Source organism: Schistocerca gregaria, chromosome 4 (assembly GCF_023897955.1).
Source record: "Schistocerca gregaria isolate iqSchGreg1 chromosome 4, iqSchGreg1.2, whole genome shotgun sequence".
Taxonomy (NCBI): Eukaryota; Metazoa; Arthropoda; class Insecta; order Orthoptera; family Acrididae; genus Schistocerca; species Schistocerca gregaria.
In genome coordinates, this window is record NC_064923.1 from 718,578,179 (window position 1) to 718,598,628 (window position 20,450).

Here is a 20,450-nt window from a genome sequence, read left to right on the forward strand (position 1 = left end):
ATTGCACAATTCGTGATGGAGGATTATCTGTGCTACAACCCACTGATCCGCCACCTCCCATATGTTCCTACTTAGGAATGCCCTGGAGTTACAAGACAGGACGAGCAACTAAAATGTGTATGAACGCCACAATGGCGTTCCGCTGAAACCAGAAATCGCTCTCTTTGTAGAATCTTGGTACGATTTCTTATAATTAAATGCCAGTTAATACCAAAAGGCGGTAAAAGCATTCAATAAATCCTAAGACGACAGATACTGTCGTTGAAAGCTGTTTGTGTTCACCATCATATAGTGGTTAGAGGCGTCGAGTTACGGAACTGAAGGAAGTAGGTTCACAGCCTGCTATATTCTTTTTTTCCCCCATCTTCGCATTTATAAAAGATTCTGGGATTTACTTATTAATGTAGCAGAAGTGTGTTCTGCAGTATTCGGTGTTAAGAGCGCTCTCTCTCAGGAGTGAGTGTGTTCGATTTCGTAACTTTAGTTTGAGTAAAAAACGAAAGAATAAACTGCAGTGAGTAAAAAAAACTGCAATGAAATTTATATTCTTTCTTGTCACAAATATGTGGCTGTATTTTCCGAATATATCGACATTTCCGAGGGTATTGTTAGGCAGGAACCTAAGGGTACAGCTTAAATCACTGCGAGTGAAACGAGAAGCGATGATGTCTATATTTTTGCTTGCCACTAAATTTACCTGGCATCGAACCCTTACCGTAACAACGCTTTCGTAAATTCGGCGGTCAAGACAACCATCGCAGAGCGAGAGAGGGACGTCACGCGACCACTTCCGACGTTGGTCATATGCCACTGATAAGTACTTATTTTAGTTGCTCGTCCAGACCGATGCAAACGCAAGCTGCAAGCATACACTGGTGTTGAATGCTGGCAGCAGCTGGTGTCTTGCGCTGAAAGCTTTGCACGCAGAATCCCTCTGCGGACGCGTAGAAACGTCAAGTGCCTTTCAGCGAAATGCTTATCCCACTGGAGCATTGGCAGCTTAATCTACGAATCACGGTCGTTGAGAACTACCCTTCTTTCTTGCATTTATCGCTTTCTTTAGTCGAACTTTTTTCTCCTTCTCCAAATACCACAGATTATATTTGCTACTACAGAAAAATCCCTTGTAATCTGAAACACAACACAAGCAAGGACGAATGTTACAAACGACAGTAACTCTTGTCGCCCCAAATAAACTTTCATGTCGGTCACAGTGGCGGGATAAAGCTCTCTGCTGGCGTTCGGGTATCTCCCTGTTCGTAATGTGGAAACCTAGGCAAAATGGCACGAAATGATACTATCTACTTGCATAACGTGGCAGTCAATAAAAATGGAGCGTCGGACTTTCCTGGAGTCTAATACCACGAACACGGTTTCAGTTGATTCGCTAGTGTCATTCACGACATAGCCCAGGTAGAGTCTACACAAAGTATACAATAATCAATTTACTATGCTTCGTAGTTTTCGCCGTTGTCAAAAACGAGGATTTTTTTCAAAAGTAGGCTAATATCCTTGTAACCATTCACGTAACCAGTGTATACAGAACATTATATTTTTATACGGTAAGCCACTCATTCTCCTCAACATCAGATCAAAAAATTATCACATGACGTTATTTAAAACGTAACCGTGGGCAACGTAACTCGTCTGCTTGCTAGAGATGACCGTAAACATATCAAAATACAAGGAAAATATGCACCAGTCATTCACTCAGCAGTCTTAAATTTTAGTTTGTGTGAGTGCAATGTACACCATAGAAAAGAAGGCAGAAATGCTGTTCATCCTGTGGGGAATGTAAATAAAAAACAGTAATTGCAATAATGTTTTATTATTTACAACAATAAGGATACATGTAAAAGAGTACTGTAGCACTTTTGAACTGAAGTTCGTATACAGCAAAGGTAGTCCTCGATTAAAAACTAATTGTCATTCTTTTATTGTGATTGAAAATAAATGTAATGGCTTCAACTTAAGACGGTTGACTTGGTGACAGGTGTGCATGTTGCTTGTGTTTTGATCTGTTTATTGTCAAACTCCTGCAAGTACACGAGTTACGTTACCAAGCGTAACTGCACAGTGTGCTAGCACATGAGAGTCAATGTCAGTTTTGTGTTAACATTTTAATACTGTCATGTTTCTGAAGAAGAGAAATTTGTTAACATCGAGTATAGATTTAATGGTCAGGAAGTCGTTTCTGAAAGTATTTGTATGGAGTGTAGCCATGTATGGAAGTGAAACATGGACATTAACTAGTTTGGACAAGAAGAGAATAGAAGCTTTCGAAATGTGGTGCTACAGAAGAATGCTGAAGATTAGATGGGTAGATCACATAACTAATGAGGAGGTATTGAATAGAATTGGGGAGAAGAGGCGTTTGTGGCACAACTTGACAAAAAGAAGGGACCGGTTGGTAGGACATGTTTTGAGGCATCAAGGGATCACAAATTTAGCACTGGAGGGCAGCGTGGAGGGTAAAAATCGTAGAGGGAGACCAAGAGATGAATACACTAAGCAGATTCAGAAGGATGTAGGTTGCAGCAAGTACTGGGAGATGAAGAAGCTTGCATAGGATAGACTAGCATGGAGAGCTGCATCAAACCAGTCTCAGGACTGAAGACCACAACAACAACATGTTTACTAAATGGAACATCGTGATACTTTTATGAACTGAGCTTGAGAAAATGAGGTAGATTACCGAATAAGACAATAGGGTGCTACTTTATTTAAAAAAAAAAAAAAAAAAAAAAAAAAAAAGACGCAGTGCTGTCCAAATCTTCACAACGAACGAAGTTACAAGAGAGGCAATTCCGCTGGTCAACGTACCCGTGGCAGAAAAACAACATTTACTCGAAATATTTTTTATTTTGCTTATGGACATCCTATATAAAAAATGCTTACTCAATAATGACACAGATCCGTGACGCGTGAAACACGATTTCGCCAGATAGTTTACGTGTGAATAGAGAGACCTAAGAAGGAGGGCAGTTCCACTAACAAGTAATGGATGCGTGACGTGTTACCTCCTACTTATTACCAGCTCGCCGCAACTTCCGACGGGTTGGCAGAGGTGCAGAGAAGGCATCGCGACATTAACAGTCACTTAAATAAGAGCGCTATGCCGTCAAGAACCTTTTGCCTTGGCAGACAGCTTCGTACATTATTCGACACGCGATGTAAATTCAACAACGATATGCAACAGTGCGGCTAGAGAAGACCATAGCAGCGGACGGTGCTCACAAATAGCAGGCAGACGTGCTTATCTTTGGCGACTGTAGTCATGCAGCCTGCCAAGTTCCAATCAGGGAAGAACAATCGCCGGTCGAAAATAGCCGAGTCTAGCGTCGCTGCACAACGCAGACAACTTGAACAGGTCCGAAATTGACAGCGGTCCTTGCTTTGCACAGTATAGATAGCCTCAGTGATAAAACAATGAAAGGTAATGGCGTTCGGAGAAGCTGCATACCTATGCTATGCCAAAAGAACATATGAGTTCGGTATTTACAAATACTCGCTGCACATTTCTACATTTCGAACACTCACAGTTCTGTTTTAAGATCATATTCTATCGCCGCTTCTTTCCTTTTATATTTCTTATCTTTACCTTCTCTATCGCTAAGTCGTAGCCATGTGTACAAAGTGCTATATACTGGTCCCGTAACTAAATTTTCTTCTTCTCAAAGAATTTGGGGATTATTCTGGACCATCGCTTAAACGTGACTGAACATAGAACTGCAGTATTTCCTTTCGATGCGGCTGGTCCCGGCGGAGGTTCGAGTCCTCCCTCGGGCATGGGTGTGTGTGTTTGCCCTTAGGATAATTTAGATTAAGTAGCGCGTAAGCTTAGGGACTGATGACCACAGCAGTTACGTCCCATAAGATTTCACACACTTTTGACATTTCAACATTTCCTTTCGAGCTTAAAAAGTAGCTCGTAGAGGCAATAATACTCCTCATACTTGACTATGGTGATGCTATTCTCCAAGGATGAAGAATCACGCAGGATGGAATTGGCGATGAATGTTTGTGTGCGAGTCATTCGTGACGTACACTTTTTCGACGGTATCACACCAGCCACGAACAACTGTCGTCGCCACGTGCTGACAAGCGTCTTTTTCCATCACTGCACTCCCTCCTATTCACCTTCAACTCTTACACTACTATATGAACAACACTTCAGAAATACTGGTTCTCAACAAAGTAAAACCGTCTCTGTACCATTACATAACACAACCATGTTCTCTAAATCCTTTCCTCAAAATAGCAGAAAAATTAAATTCCTTCCAAACCTCAAAAGACAGCTAATGATCCACCTTCTGTAACAATGGTAATCTCTCCTTGACATTTTGTACAGCTCACTCTCGTCGGTCCCCCTTCACTCCAACTTTTCCCTACCCTTCCTTTGTCGGCAGAATCCTCTAGTTATATTCCGTTATTTCCCAACAGCCAATCACTGTCATCTCAATCTTCTCCTCTTCCTTTATCCACTTCTGATAACACTAAATGTCCCTTCAAATGCGCTAAGCCAATCTGTATCATTGTAAATGCTCTGCTCTACTACTACTACTACTACTATTATTATCATTATCTGTGGGAGTGTTTTGCAGTATCTTTCGTATGTGTTGTTCTTAGTGAGATGTAGGAGAGGGCCTTGAGGCCCTAATCCGGTGAGGCTAAACAAGCAATAAATAAATAAATAATAAGATTAAGAGGAGATAATGAGTATTAGAATACATGGGATGCAATATGGTTAAGTGTGGAAAGGATGCTGGTAGGAAGCGACTTACTGTCCTACAGGTATGGGGTGTATGGGGCGAGGAGTAAACATAGACATGAGTATCGACAGCGTGACTTATTATGACGACTCTACGCTTGTCAGGTTTTCTGGGAATTAAAGATAGCAACAGCGCACTAGAGAGCCACTTATGCCGCTGCAAAATATTGTTTATGGGCTGCACGTAAATGTCCAGAGAAAATTAAAAAGGAAGGTATGGCAATTGCCCATTCAACAGTGCCGTCACAAAGAATAGAAAAACGTGAGCTCTCATGAATGAATCAGGATAGTATAAACGACGCAAAGGTAAAATTGGTTGCTCGCTTCCTCGTACAAAAGAGCACAGCGGTGACTTGAATTATAAGGCTATAATTGTTAATGACTATTAAATCAATTTTCCGGAAACTGCGTATTTTTTATCAGTAACTATGAGACTAAAGTATCATTTCGTGAGGTTTCTCCTAAGGTAATGTCCAAACAGTACTAAATTCACATCTACGCGCTTATACGCAATATATTTTTTTTTCTCCTACTGAGTTAACAAATGTTTTACTGTTCTTATTAAAGCACCCAGAGTAGTATGACAATTTGCTTTCGTAGAAAACAACCGGTAAGAGTACTGCCCCAAATTCTCTCTCTCTCTCTCTCTCTCTCTCTCACACACACACACACACACACACACACACACACACACACACACAAACACACATACACCATCGCTCATTTGTACTCACAGTTAGTAGGTGGTAAGCTATTCTCTTATATTGCTCCTTCCCCTGTGTTTTCATTGTTTTCTTATTCTTCTCCGATTAGTGACGGACATTTAACTGGCAATATGATAACTTTCTCCTCCCGTCCGGTATCAGATATTCGATAATATGACGAATAGGAGTTACAAATAAGCCGTGTTTAATTGTCTTAGTCGTCATAGTAGTAGTGGTGTAATTATGGTGGTTTGAAGTAAGAATCTGATTTATTGCTCCTCTTGTGTTCTTCTCAGTGGAATTTCCATAAACAGTCCCTCTCTTTCTCAAAAAAGAACCCTAATCCATATTCGATATCACCGGCGTTAAACAAAGTTACTTTCTTACAAGTAGTTACTGACAGTAACTCGCTGACAGCTATGAATGTTCTGCAGCTCATCGTAATTTAACCTTGTTTTCTTTTCGTAAGCCAGGGATTTTTTCTACGTTAGGAGCAGTAATTAGTGCTGCTCCGCAACGTACGAGTAACCACTCAACAAGCAGCTGCCACTGAACTAGGCTGTCGTCTCAGCTACTTGTATTATTTTGGGAGATGTTTGTTACGCTGGTGACTAACAGAGGGCGCAATGGAAGCGACGGTTTCGCTGCATTTCTCGTCATCGCTTCCACGTTGTTTCATTATGGACAATTATCACTGTCCGTTTTCGAAACTTCTAACTTTTCTGGGTGCATATGTGACTCCCGCAAATTACATCTGCTCGCAAACCATCAGCGTTTCAAAAAAAGAAAAATATACACGTTTCCAATGCAGAGCCCCGCTTGAAAAGCGGTCAGAGCCGTAAACATTACAGTCCAACTATGGTGACTTCCTCCTCCGAAAATGCGATACCTATTAATGAGCACATATAATTTCACAAACAATTCAAGCAAATTTTCCTGCCCACTATACAACTGTATCCCGCCGCGTAAGAATGGACTTGCGACTAAACCTAAATAAGCCTACATTTGTTGAAACTATACTTGGGCGAAGTGCTGTCATGATCAGTATTATCTTCTGCTGCACGGCAGTTACACGTGGCTAAATACGTCCTTTTTTTAAATCAACAGTTTTCGCTTCACAATTCCCACTTTGCGAAACCTGCCATGTCCAGATTGCGAATACAATTTTTCACAAATCTCAAAAGACAGTAAACAAGCTGTTATTAATCAGTCTTCAACAACACAGAATTTGAAAAACTTAAAATATGTAAGCGAAATATGGAACGTTGTTATCGTCAAATACGTTATGGATTTCTTTACCGGCATGAATTCCTATCAGAATATTTTACAAATCCTAACAAACAGTTTATTTTGTTACAGGAAACTTACCTAAGCCAAATCGTTTGTTGTCTTGTAAGGCTTGCCAAGTAGCAATTTAGATATTTTCCTTCATAAATCCGAAGGGATACCGCAAATGAAACTCGGCACAGGAATCATAATGACAAGTGGGCTCAAATACCTTTCGCCTATTCTAGTTTATGATTCCTGAGATTTCACTGATTCGTCTCAAGTTTCTATCGAGATGGTTATATCTACAACACAAGAATCCTTTTACGTACAAACTAAAGCTTTGTGTCTCACGCTCTAGTTGTCGAGGAACAGTTTAAATCATCAACAACACGTTTAATTTCCGAGACAGCAACTACTTATCCTGGGTTAATCTTGTTGCACTTTCGGATCTTTTACTTTTTTTTTTGTTCGGTCAATACCTAAAGAAATCGGCAAAGCATTAACACATTCGTCTTAATGTAAATGTTCCAATGTATACTATGAATTCGGTGCAACACAGATGCCAGCGGTTCCATAGCTGGAGGCAAAACTTTGGGCCTAGAGTAACACGGTTGCTTGTGCCCGCACACATTATTATGTTTACTGGCTTCAGGGCTATGCACATCGAAGACATCGCCGCATTGTAATCATTTTGATAGGAAAACGAATACGTTTAGGGAGTCACAACGTCCGTGAGTGCAACAAAGGGTCACACAAATCGCACGTGCATCGACATAGAACGGGCTGCCGACAGTTGGCGTCACTTCTCCCGTTTCCTACGTCATTTAATACTTGTTTCCCTCCTGACACCGTAATTATACGTCTGTAAGGCGTTATTCTCAAGCATTTTCAAAACATGCATGGCACCTCATATTACCCATATCTGTTCAAGACACTTCCATGTCGTGTATGCGACGATAAACTTTGCTGTTTAAAAACCATGTTTTCCGTACTTCCAAATGGCCGTCTCCGCTGACAATGCGAGAGCGTTTATCAATAAGTCTTTTAAAATTCCGGAATTTCCAGTTACGGCGTCTTACATTTCATTTCATTCCATTCTTTCTCCATCTCTCCGCCAATAAGAATATTGAAAGAGCACTGGGAAATCTATCGATCGCAAATATTTGTTGGCGTAAAAGCCACGGTAAACAGCAAACGAGATGGCTGTACTGGGCTCGGTATTTTGTCACGTCGGACACTTCTCAGGTACCTTCGACTGCGCTATGTACTGGCGATCCGAGCCAAGTGTCTTTTTTATAGTTGCCAGACGGATATTTTATGGACGTGAGAGGGTCTGTAGTGCCCACTGAGCTCCTTCGGCGCTGTACCTAGTGTGCCAGTGGCACAAGTTTTATTGGTTTAGGGCCGAGTTGCCAAAGTTCGGTTTTCAGTTTTTCGTATCGTGCAAGTTTTCCTTTTTCTTTTGGCAACAAGATACATAGACCTGAAAATCGGACTTCGGCAGCACAGTCAGAAACCAGTAACAGTGGTATCGTGGGTTCTCTTTTAGGGAGCTGTTCGCTAGGCAGCATGGCGACAGCTCTGCCTGGTCATCTCCGGTGGCTCTCAGCAGTCGAGCCTCCTAACGGAAAGCCAGCCGGAACGTGACAATGCGGCGCCAGGGCCCCCAGGAGAGTGCCAAACCGGCGTCTAGGGGCAAGTCCTGGCCACACGACCTACACCAATCGCTACGTAACACCGGAAACGCCATTATCTCCGCCCCACGGCACGCACGATTCATCATTTTCACTCAGGGCCCCCAAAGCCTCTTCTCACACCAAGTTCGCAGCACTTTTTACCGCCAGATCAACGTCGCCACTACCTCGTTTTCGTAGCTGAAACGCAAGTAGCTCGGACGATATCGTTCGCGTTGTCGATTGTTCAGCTTTCGGACTGAGAGACAGAATTTCCGAATCACATTCCGAGAAAGTGGCATCCCTCTGAGAGGCGCCTACTGGCGATTTCTCTTTGCCGTCTAGAATCCAGGAACTTTCCGAGCTGTCACAGGCGACACTAGACGACGGTCGCGTTCTAAAAGGGTGTTCAACCTGTTGACAAAGATCCAGAATTAGTGCTCGACGTAGTACACGGAGTCCGCAGCTCGTGGTCCCGCGGTCGCGTTCTCGCTTCCCGAGCACGGTGTCCTGGGTTCCATTCCCTGCGGGTTCAGGAGTTTCCACCTGCCTCGAGATGACTGGCTTTTTGTGTTGTCCTCGTCATTTCACCATCATTCATGAAAGTGGCGAGACTGGACTGAGCAATGATTGGGAATTTGTACGGGCGCTGATAACCGCGCAGCTGAGCGCCCCACAAACCAATCATCATCATCGTAGTACGCGAACACTTCTGAAACCCTCAAACACTGATAGCCGCTGAGGTGCCTTCCGCGCTGCAACTCTCTGACGGCGACCGATCGTGCAGGCAGGGAGAAGCCGCCGTCGGGGGCCACGCGCTGTCCACGTTCGAACGTCACGCCGACGCCGGTAGAGCACAGCGGAGAGTGTGACACCTACCTGACCGGACAGAGCTCATGGTAGACGTCCGGCGGAGGCACGTAGATGGAGTGCTCCCAGCTCATCATCCCTGCTGCGGCGCTACGGACAGCCTGCCTCAAGATGAAGGGCGCGCGGGCTAGCACGGTCGCATGTCGCCGCGGCAGCCGTCCGCAACTTGACTGGCATCGCGCCGTGTATTTTCCGCGCCGGCCCCCACCCTCCTCGATAGCGCGGCGGATGGAGGGGGGCGCCGGCGGCGGCCTTCCGAGCGGCTGCTACCGCGGCGCCTCTGCGCGCAAACGCCGCCGCGAGGCAACGCCGCCCAACATGGCTGCCGGCCGGCGCTGGGCGGGAGATTGGAACCGCAGCCGCAGCCGCAGCCACCTGTCGCCAGCGCCACGGCCACGCGTCCGCGCAGTGCGCCACGCACGACACGCGTGCTTGCGGAGGTCGCGGCTCTACGCCGCCGCCGCCGCTGCTGCGCGCTCCGGCGCCGCGGTGCACCGCTGCACTTCCCCGTGCGTTTACGCACTCACCACCTCGGGAGACACTGCGACCAGGTGCCTTAACGTCGGTACGTAATGGAAGACACGGAACGACGTGTCAAATGAGAGTGCTCGGCGTCAGGCAACCGTAGGACCTGTGGCACTGATTCACAATTCTACCTTGTAAACGTAAGGCAGTCTTCGTCGTTCCAAATGCCGTATCCCAAGATAAGGCGACCTCCGAGTGGGGCATAATACTGGTTGGAGTCCCTGAGCGTTCTGTGCTTGCGCTATTACACTAGCTTACAAATTTTACTTTTTTTTTTTACTGGCGTGAAAACAACTAATCTCTATGTTTTCGAGTGTGCTGATAACGAAAATGTTAATTTGTCGAAAATCGAAATGTTGGTGAAAATGCAAGATTAAATCGAGAGTTAAAGTTAGGATGACTTTACATTACTGCCTATGTGAGCTTGTTGTTGTTGTTGTGGTCTTCAGTCCTGAGACTGGTTTGATGCAGCTCTCCATGCAACCCTATCGTGTGCAAGCTTCTTCATCTCCCAGTACTTACTGCAACATACATCCTTCTGAATATGCTTAGTGTATTCATCTCTTGGTTTCCCTCTACAATTCTTAGCCTCCACACTGGCCTCCAATGCTAAATTTGTGATCCCTTGATGCCTCAGAACATGTCCTACCAACTGGTCCCTTCTTCTTGTCAAGTTGTGCCACAAACTCCTCTTCTCCCCAATTCTATTCAATACCTCCTCATTAGTTATGTGATCTACCCATCTAATCTTAAGCATTCTTCTGTAGCACCACATTTCCAAAGCTTCTATTCTCCTTGTCCAAACTATTTACCGTCCATGTTTCACTTCCATAATGGCTACACTCCATATAAATACTTTCACAAACGAATTCCTGACACTTAAATCTATACTAGATGTTAACAAATTTCTGTTCTTCTATGCAAGTATTTACTATGGTATTCTCCCTCGGAGGAAGTTCATCGAAGGCGCAACCGCTTTGTCTGGCATTTGTAGTTTTCTTATCGTCATACCCTGACTAGCGTCCAGCAGTAATTAGCTAACATTGACGCACTCCACTTTCCATGGTATCTCATTTCCACGTCCGATTTGATGGTGGAAGCGATCTCCGCCCTCGTCGGTTACAGCACCACAGTTCTCAGGAAAGTAGTCCAAGCTGGAATCTGGAAAATATAGCTTGAGGACATGTTACAGCCCAATCTATTGTAGCAGTGCGGATGATCTGCCACAAGATCCTTATAGCTTTCTGCTCTCTTTGAACAAAGGCATCACCTTTCAGGATGCTGTTGAAATACTCATCTTTGTACAGTTAGCGTATCTGGGGATCAGCGGCCTTTTATTTTCAACGCTCTAAGAAGTGGAATTCTCGTGCAAATAGAAAAATGGTTCCCCACTTCTGTCCGTGGTCTTAACCAAGTTTTTCGTTAGGCCCAATTTTAAGTGAAGAATATGAAGGATTATGTTCTTGAATTCGACAAGTGCTTCGTGCGTAACACTGTGAGGTCATGGTTCAATTGATTGAGGCTTTGGCAGTCTTTAAACGAAGTGCTTTGACGCGGCTATTCCAGAGGCACAGGAATCAACAGAATTTGGTGTAGGCGTGTTGTGGCCCAAGTAATATGCCTATGACTTTCTGATCCTCAGAAATCTGGTCATAGTTCAGCATCAATAATAGTTGTTTCATGTTATCATATGTTTCTTCCATGTAGCATACCCAATCGCAGTTTACGGTAACACGTTGTCTATGAAGTAGCACACACTTCAGATTTACTTTGGAGCACTCGGTGAACAAGCTCCACTGATCACTTTTATAGTCAATGCCCACGGCTGCCATTAGTACCTGTACATCAATACAAAATACCATGAGCTTTTCACTTCCAAAAAATGGAACAAATGGCATATGCCGGTAACGGAACACAGTCACGTTTACCGCCTCCTTAAGATAATTCCACTGTTATAGTCTTGATGTCAACAGTTCACACTTACATTTATGCAATTCCAGATCTCCCACTAGGTTATAAGTTCACACAGTATTATTTTGTGAATCTCTGTACACTCATCGTTAGACACAAAATCAGGATTTCTCGAAGAATTGGTTTTTGAAAGTGATGGTGCGGAACGGTATGTTAGGATATGTCGAGGAAGACTTTTTCTTCTTCGAAATATCATGTATTAATGAAGTTGTCATACAAAAGTAACAATCATTCACACGGTCTGATGGTTCTCGCCAGAGCATGGGTATAGAAAAGCCCATGGAAGATCTTTTACGATTTAACCAGGAATGACGAATCGAGACACAAGACATACATGAGGAGCACATGGCTCGTTCTGGTCCCCGATTTCACAGCCAAAGTACAGTCTGCAAGCCTTCCTAATATATGGCGTTATTGGCCTCCTTTGCGATTCCAATGTAGCCTGTCGGCAAATGTAGCAAAAGTTGTCAGCACTGTTTCTGTTTACGCATTTGCGAGACATACTGAATCACAAACATAAAAATGACCGCACGCACTAACTACACAGCAGTGACATATTCTTCCGGCACACTAACAGAACAACGCTTAAACGAAACATGCACAATTTCTCCCTTCACCTTGCAGCTACGAGCCTGGGATAAACACAGCGACAAAATACACAAAGCTCTTGTTGCCTGAAACTTCATCACTCTACCATCAGCGGGATTTGGAAGCATATATGAGTAGGGACTGACAATGAATGTTAATAAAATATAATTATAATTAAATGAACACTCTTTAACTTGGAAACGAGAGCTAATTCGAGTTTTTCACTACCTCCTTCGTTATCATCCACGATTATTTCATCCAAGTTACATTTTCACTGTTGGCTGTGTTGTTTACAATTGTAAATTATAGATTGCAGCGATCAGTCGTCCTTTTTAAATTTTATTGTGCAGATCTAGATTTCGGCTATAAGCTAGCCTTTCTCAATGGACTATTATTTTCGCTCAATGCATGTAATGCCTGTTGGTCGGGCTTCTGAACTGTGGATGAAACCCGACCAACAGGCAGTACATGCATTGAGCGAAAATAATAGTTTATTGAGAATGGCTAGCTTCTAGCTGAAATCTAGATCCGCACAATAAAATTTAAAAAGGACGACTGATCGCTACAATTTATAATTTACAAGTCAATATAACAGTCGCTGAGTGCAACAGCTTTCCGAATGGAAGGTAAACGGATTGTTTACTATTATTAATGGAAATGTGTACAACGTGCAAGTATAAAACAAATACAAAACTGAGTTACATTTGTTAGTACTAGTTTTAATATAGACACTCGTCTTTTTCTGCAGGTGTTTGCGTGATAAAGTCACATTGTTCACCGAACAGTTCACACACGCAGGCTTCATTCGGCTAGTGGAATCTCTTGTTTTCGCAGAACTTGTGGTGAAAAACAAGTGTTGCTTATCGTGTTAAAACATGTCGGAGGTCATAGTTTTCTGTTTGCATTCTTCCGTCATTATGGCGCTGGCTGAGTAGAATTCGTTCCAGATAAAGCAATGTGTTTCTAGATTATTTAGTGTGTGTTCTTGCGGGCATTGATGTTTGACAGAAACACCTGCTTTTGACGCCTTCTATGAAGGTTTCTTGTGTTTAAATGTAAGCCAGTCTTGAAAATACTGTGTTCCCGATGTCCGGGCTTTGCTTCATAAAACGGAATTTGACTTTCTCTAATGTTGCGAGGTCGTTGAGCCATAGTAGTTGCTACTGGTGCTATGGCCGTATCGAACAGTGTCATTTCCTGCTTTTATTCAGAGGTTTTGAGGCTGTTGAATATTGTAAATTATTTGTTGCTCTTTCTTGCTGTCTGCTGAGCAACTCCCACATATTTTTATTTTGGTTCCATTCCTAATTTTTTTTAAAGAATCAGAGTGTCTTTGGAGTGAGTTTAACACCGCTTTAGAAAATTATATGTTTGGTTTTGCCGTGGTTTATTTGTAGGTCATTTTACAGGGCCATAAAGTGAGTGTGTTCAGCACCTTTTGTAGCTCTTCTTTGTTTTCTAAACTCATTATTTACTGCCATGTCGTTCTCATAAACTTAGAGTGTTGCTGCGCTGTTCATAGCGTCAGTCGGCCATTCAAGTAAGTTGGAGGGGAGGGAACGCGTTGGAAGCAAGTTGTGGGATTGTGGAATTTGAAGGCATGTCGTGCATTCTAATATGACAGTTGCAGGTTTGGGGGAGCATCCATTTACATCGCGAAAATCACAACCCACGCAGCGACGATGACAGTACTGTGCAGTAGACACTACGACGCGTGCAGCACTGAGGCGCAGATTTTGAATTTTCTGCCAGTTCGACGAGGACTACCAGTAGTGATATGACTGCTCGCTCGCTGGCTCTCTTAGCTATCAACACCAGAGCACTATGGGCTGCGTACTGAGTGATGTGCTTACGGCAAATGAAAAAAAAAGCGAGAGAGAGGGGGGGAGGGGGGATTTACGCGCTTTTGATTAACCCTTTCCCTCGAAAATTTCTCTCCTTCAGAACTCCTCTGTGTTACCACGACCGCGTAACCAGATGACGGTTCACTGATCTCACTTCTACTAAGACTGCAGTACGCACGAGGTGCCTATTTGCTTCCCCCGCCCTGAATGGAATGCATAAGTTCTAATTAATGTTCAGCAATCTATAGTCTTCTACGGTTGTTGTCCTTCTCCAGAAAACAGCACGTATATAGTGAACCCGTCATCTTGAGGCTGTAATAGCTAGGAGCTGATGTTGCATAAATAATTAAATTTCCAATTATATTATTTGTATGGGACGTCACTAGCTTTATATTAAAAGAATACGAGAAACTGTCCAATTATGTTCCTCTTAATGAATCACAAATAATTTCCATACTTCACACTTTCATAGAAAATAAACAAAAATGTGAACTGCGCATTTGCGTAATTATTATCAAATTGTTCTCAATAACATAACCAAATAACCAGAGCCTGCTAGTTAAATTCTTAACCACCACCGAACAAGGCAGACCAGACTTCTGAGACTGCCGAAACAGCTCTGATCTTAGAGCCGAGCCACTTCGCCCGCCATCCAACTTGGACACCATCCGAAGATCTCAGAAGTGCTTCGTCTGACTTTTCATTTAGCTATTGTTTATTATTCTGCTGCTCATTAACACTTTTGAAATAATGGAATGACAGCTTGGTATTGAGAGATGCTTTCATATGAAATGCAAGTGAATTTATTGTTTAGTTTTTCTAATATTAATAACAGAAGTTTATCATTCTGGCGCCCGACTTCCGAACGTAGCAGTCAATCGCGGAGGAGGTCACAATTGAGGAGGTCTTTCTCACGATACGTGAACCGAACTAACCACCTACCATCGGTACCTCACACTACATTACGTCATCTTCCCACTGCTGCCTTCTCAACAGCTCGTAAGCATAGTTTCTTGCAGCTGAATATGATGGCTATAAAACCATACATTACAAGGTACGTGGCACGGAGATGGATCTGAGTGGAGGGGAAACAGATACTACTGCAATAAATCCGGCAACCGGTAAGGCGCCATTCGCAGATGAACACGACATGTCTGTAATGAACACTAGCGCCGGAATGTCGAAAAAAGATTATTTCTAAAAAAATTATGACGATATTACATCGAATGTCTAACATTTGAAGAGGTGTCATTGTTGAAATGCTTCCTGCTACATACGGGATCAGATTTAAAGAGAAATAGATATTTTCTTTTGAAGTTGACGCAACAAACACAGAATAACCCCATCCGGGAGACAGGTGATGATGCCATCCCTAGATACCGCCAGGGAAGACACATATGAGTTGGGTGCGAGACTCATACGATTGTAGACATATATCCTGGGGTCTAAAATTGTAAAACTACGATTGAAACAGCTGATAAAGAACACATGAAAAGAATTTTCATGCGCAAATAGGGTCTGAAATTAATCTTTCGCTCTACAGCGAACTTTCTTGCAGATTAAAGCTGTCTGCTAGTTCGGGACTCTTAAGGCGATGTGATGTTTACGTGCTGGGGGAAGTTGATTTCTCAATTCATACTTGCCACTTTGCTGGCGGAGAGCGTCCGTGAACTCCCTAAATTTGGCTATACAGGGTATAAGCCAGTGCTCACTAAAGTTTTTGTTTATCTGCTATGCCGGTTTCGAGTTTTTGATCATTTTTAATGCAAATTTTAAATGGCTAAAAAAACTTCCTGAGTCCCGACTTGCTGGCGCAGTCGGTAGGAGCATTGCCCGCGGTAGACACGATTCTGGTTTCCAGTCTCCTCCTCACACTGTTCAAGCATCCAAGAAGTTTCAAATAAGATGTGATTTGCAGGATCAGTCATAACTGTCGAATACGTTTAAAGACCACTCCATCGGTTCAATTATTCCACGAGGGCAAGGGGGGGTTCAATTATTTCCACGAGGGCAAGGGGGCGAGAGCAAAAGACTGCAGAATATCGAGAATATTTTTTTCTGTACTATCTTTCCAAGTTTTAAGATCCTTACATTGGGAAAATGAAATGGTTATAGTGTTAATGGAACATATCTCAATCACCATATAGCGGATGACGATGTGCTGTTTGCTTGTAGTACGGATGGTTCATACAACAAAGAATGGAAGAACTTAGAAAAGCAAAGTTAGAAGTAAACACAAAAAATGAATTATTATAAGAATAAAATAACGTAGAATAAAAAATTCAGAATAAGGAATAATTAATAATGACATCAAGGGACCCAGTTGTGACTTTTTGTATTCAGGGCACTTGAAGACAACGTCTGAGTGATTTAACGAAAGAAATAAACACCAGAATGAAGATGGATTCGACTGCTTTTGGTAAATTAAATAGTTTTCAGTATTAAACCTTCAATATGCCTAAAATGAAAGCTTTTAACCAGTGTGTATGTACTACTAGTTTTGCAGTGCGGAGTAGATTTCTTACGCGAAAATACTAGTATTTCAAACAGCTATAGTTAGTTAGTGAGCAATGGAGAGAGGCGTGGTAGGAATTACTAGAACAGACAGAGCAACAGCCGGCCGTTGTGGCCTAGCAGTTCTAGGCGCTACAGTCTGGAACCTCGCTGCCGCTACGGTCGCAGGTTCGAATCCTGCCTCGGGCAATGATGTGTGTGATGTCCTTAGGTTAGTTATGTTTAAGTAGTTCTAAGTTCTAGGGGACTGATGACCTCAGAAGTTAAGTCCCGTAGTGCTCAGAACCATTTGAACCAAGACGGGGCAACAAACACGCGGATCAGGGTGAAGACTATAGTGGAAGACCTAAAAAATGCCTGTAAAATGGAGGTAGATGAGCCAAGGAATTTGTTTGCTGAATTCAGGATAATGACTAAGCACAAAGTAGGCAAATGAGGTTCGAACACTTTGTCAGGGGAATGAGCCTTGGTGACCGCTGCGCAGAGGCACAGGAATCGAATCCGAGTGCAACTGCGCCGACGGGGTTCTCCCGGAGCGACGTGTCATCTCAATGCTAACCATCAACCGCACAGCACAGCACATTCTCGAATCATGTTCTTCGGGGAAACGCTCGCTCATAGGTACACAGGTGGGCATTCATATCGGCACTGAAGATTTTGACTGCCTATTTCATTTTAACACTCAGTCGATGGGTATCTAATATTCTTGACAAGTTCGATCTGTTTGCCAAAACTTGTTTCGTGGTACAAACAAGAAATCAAGTCATTTCTACCACAGAGGTTGATAAAATCGCTCGTAACAGTACTTAGTGTGTTCTGGTGCAACACACCTTCAAATGTTTTTGGCACGTCTGTTTCACTTGTTTCTGTACAAAAAAAAAGGAAAAAAAAAACTGTCAATGACACTATATACAAGACGCTTGCAATCGGAAGTCATGGAGGCCATGGGTGAAAATTAACACAACATCCACAATACACTCGGTGTAGAAAATTTGAGTTCCGTTGGGAAGCACACACGCATTTCAAGAGATAACTGGGAAGGAAATCGGCTTTAAGATAAACCCAGGGAAATATGGTAGGTAAAGTTAGCGGAGACGAGCTGCGGTAAGTAGTATCACTATAACGAAATACTAACAGAAACCTGAGATCAGACAATGGAGAAATTAGTGTAGCCGCGTGATACAAAGTAAAGGTGTTATCAGTGCGTGGTGTGTTCGGTGTCAGATTAAGGCCGAGATATCTTGTCAGATCGAGCTGAACAAGTTCAGCGTTGTCTTTCAGCAAATCTTCTCTCTGATTACCTGATACCCCTCTCTGTATGCCAGCCTGCCGTACCGTGTAGTTAGTTGTGTGATTTCGTGCACCCAGTTAAGCAAGGCCTAACAGGTTTATTCGCAGCATTTACAAATGCTAGCATAGCCTACTCCACTAATAACCCATAGGTCAGCGATCTGATGGTGAAGCCCCGAGAGCCTCGAGCTATTTTTCATTGAATTGTGGGTAACGTCTACATAACAACGTGTGCCGAAGCGAAGGCGAACGACATGTAACAACGCCTTACAAAATCAAATACAGTTATTTGCTTTGGAAACGGCGATGATAATTACGTCTCCTTCGTCTGTAACTTATGATTATCGTTATCTTTTCAGTGATGAGGAAATTGTAACCCTGTACTACATACAGTTCCCCGTCAAGTAAAAACTTTTTTGTCTTGTTTTCCTTGAGCCATTCAGCTCACAAAGGTTTACCAGTTATCCTTTCCTTTTGTTGTCAATTTTCACATGTCCAAGATAGCTCTCTGTTGACTACAGTGCCTTTCGTTTGACTGTTCGTCTCTCACAAAACGATGATGTTCGTATATTGCCGAGATAAGAGTACAGGTGGTAGTCACCAAAGTAAATCAAGCTGTTAATAAAGGAAATAAATTTCCTATCTAAGACCGCAGTCACTGCGAATATGTTGTGAAGATAGCTTAGTAATTTTTTTATTTATTATGCCGTTTCGGCTACCGCCATTTTCATACATCTGCAATTAAGATTAGAGCAGCATAAAGAGCGACAGCAATTATCATACAACGTCAAGCTTCAAAAGATGAAAATTAAAAAGTTGAAAAAATTTTTTTTAAGTTCACTCAGCAAAAAAATTAGACTTTGCAAATCAAGGCTCAGTGTCGATACTAAAAAAGCTATGCGTAATCGGGCCATTCCGTTAACAACTTGGCACAAAAAATTATCGAAAAATTAAGTTGTAGCCGACAGAAGGCGCTAGTTTGGGAACTCGGCCTTCAAATCTTATTTTATTTATTTCTTGTTCCCTTCATTCTTATAAAAAGACAGTCTTTAAATAAATAACATCCAAAGTCAAATCGTGATATACGATTTAAATGAGTACCGTTGTACACTTGTAAAATTAGTTTTTCAGATGGAAACAGTTAATCCATTTGTAGTTCACCTAAACTTGGCAACAAGTGAAACTTCCTGGCAGATTAAAACTGTGTGCTGGACCGAGACTCGAACTCGGGTCCTTTGCCTTTTGCGGGCAAGTGCTCTACCAACTGAGCTACCGAAGCACGACTCACGTCCGGTACTCACAGCTTTACTTCTGCCAGTATCCGTCTCCTACCTTCCAAACTTTGCAGAAGTTCTCCTGCGAACCTTGCAGAACTAACACTCCTGAAAGAAAGGATATTGCGGAGACATGGCTTAGCCACAACCTAGGGATTTTTCCAGAATGACATTTTCACTCTGCAGCAAGTCTGGAATGTAGGAGCCGAGGTACTGGCAGTAGTGAAGCTGTGAGGACGGGACGTGAGTTGTGCTTGGGTAGCTCGATGGTAGAGCACTTGCCTGCGAAAGGCAAATGTCCCGAGTTAGAGTCTCGGTTCGGCACACAGTTTTAATCTGCCAGGAAGTTTCATATCTGCGCACACTCCGCTGCAGAGTGAAAATCTCATTCTTTGACAAGTATTCACTGAATCTGTTAAACAACACTATCAGTACAGCAGCCGCCTGGACTTTAGTATTAAATACTAGTTTTATAACTGCAGCGTCAGCAGTATTGTGACCACTGACTGATTAGACGAGCCGGCCATGTGGCCGAGCCGGTTCAAAGCGCTTCAGTCTGGGACCGCTATGGTCGCAGGTTCGAATCCTGCCTCGGATATGGATGTGCGTTATGTCCTTAGGTAGTTCTAAGTTCTAGGGGACTGATGACCTCAGATGTTAAGTCCCATAGTGCTCAGAGGCATTCTAACCATTTTTTCTCTTTGATCAGACGAGCTCCTGACACTCTACACTACTGCACTACTGTCATACGCTTTTTTTGGTCATTATTTACAAATTTTTTCTCGATATCCCTCTGGGAAGCCGTGCCTCCATCGGAGTGTACATGGAGTTTCTGGCTACTCCAATGGAGCTAATATTGAACGCATGTTCGCCTAGATCTCCGTTTCTTATCTCCCAATTATACTGATCGACGGCAATATGCCTCTGGTACTTTCCCGGCCTACGTACGTGAACGATCAGTGTCCGGACAATATCATGGTTCATCAACGAAGAATACTGAATGCAACCAAAAGCGATAAACCCGGATTTCCTGAAGTGCACTGTGAACACTCCCTCCTGCGACACTTTGTAAGTACCGTAATACACACACTACTCCTCTCCTTGTACACAAGCTGCCTTCAGGGTGGCGACTTGCAACCGCAGTTGTGGTTAGATGC

At 43.0% G+C, this 20,450-nt stretch overlaps 1 protein-coding gene across 11 annotated transcripts in view; it reads right to left on the minus strand.

Annotated features, from left to right (window-relative positions):
- The window catches only part of LOC126267043 (uncharacterized), a 1,079,001-nt gene that overhangs the window by 495,265 nt on the left and 563,286 nt on the right, over window positions 1–20,450 (minus strand). For 2 of the 11 annotated variants that reach the window (XM_049971867.1, XM_049971861.1), the window contains exon 1: window positions 9,297–9,453. The exons of 7 other annotated variants lie outside the window; for them this stretch is intronic. In XM_049971867.1, coding sequence (XP_049827824.1) covers window positions 9,297–9,364 — 68 coding nt within the window. In that variant the 5' untranslated portion in view covers window positions 9,365–9,453. Of the gene's footprint in view, window positions 1–9,296; window positions 9,469–20,450 lie in introns of those variants that run through there. 2 more of the 11 variants (XM_049971862.1, XM_049971860.1) reach the window with 2 other exon arrangements.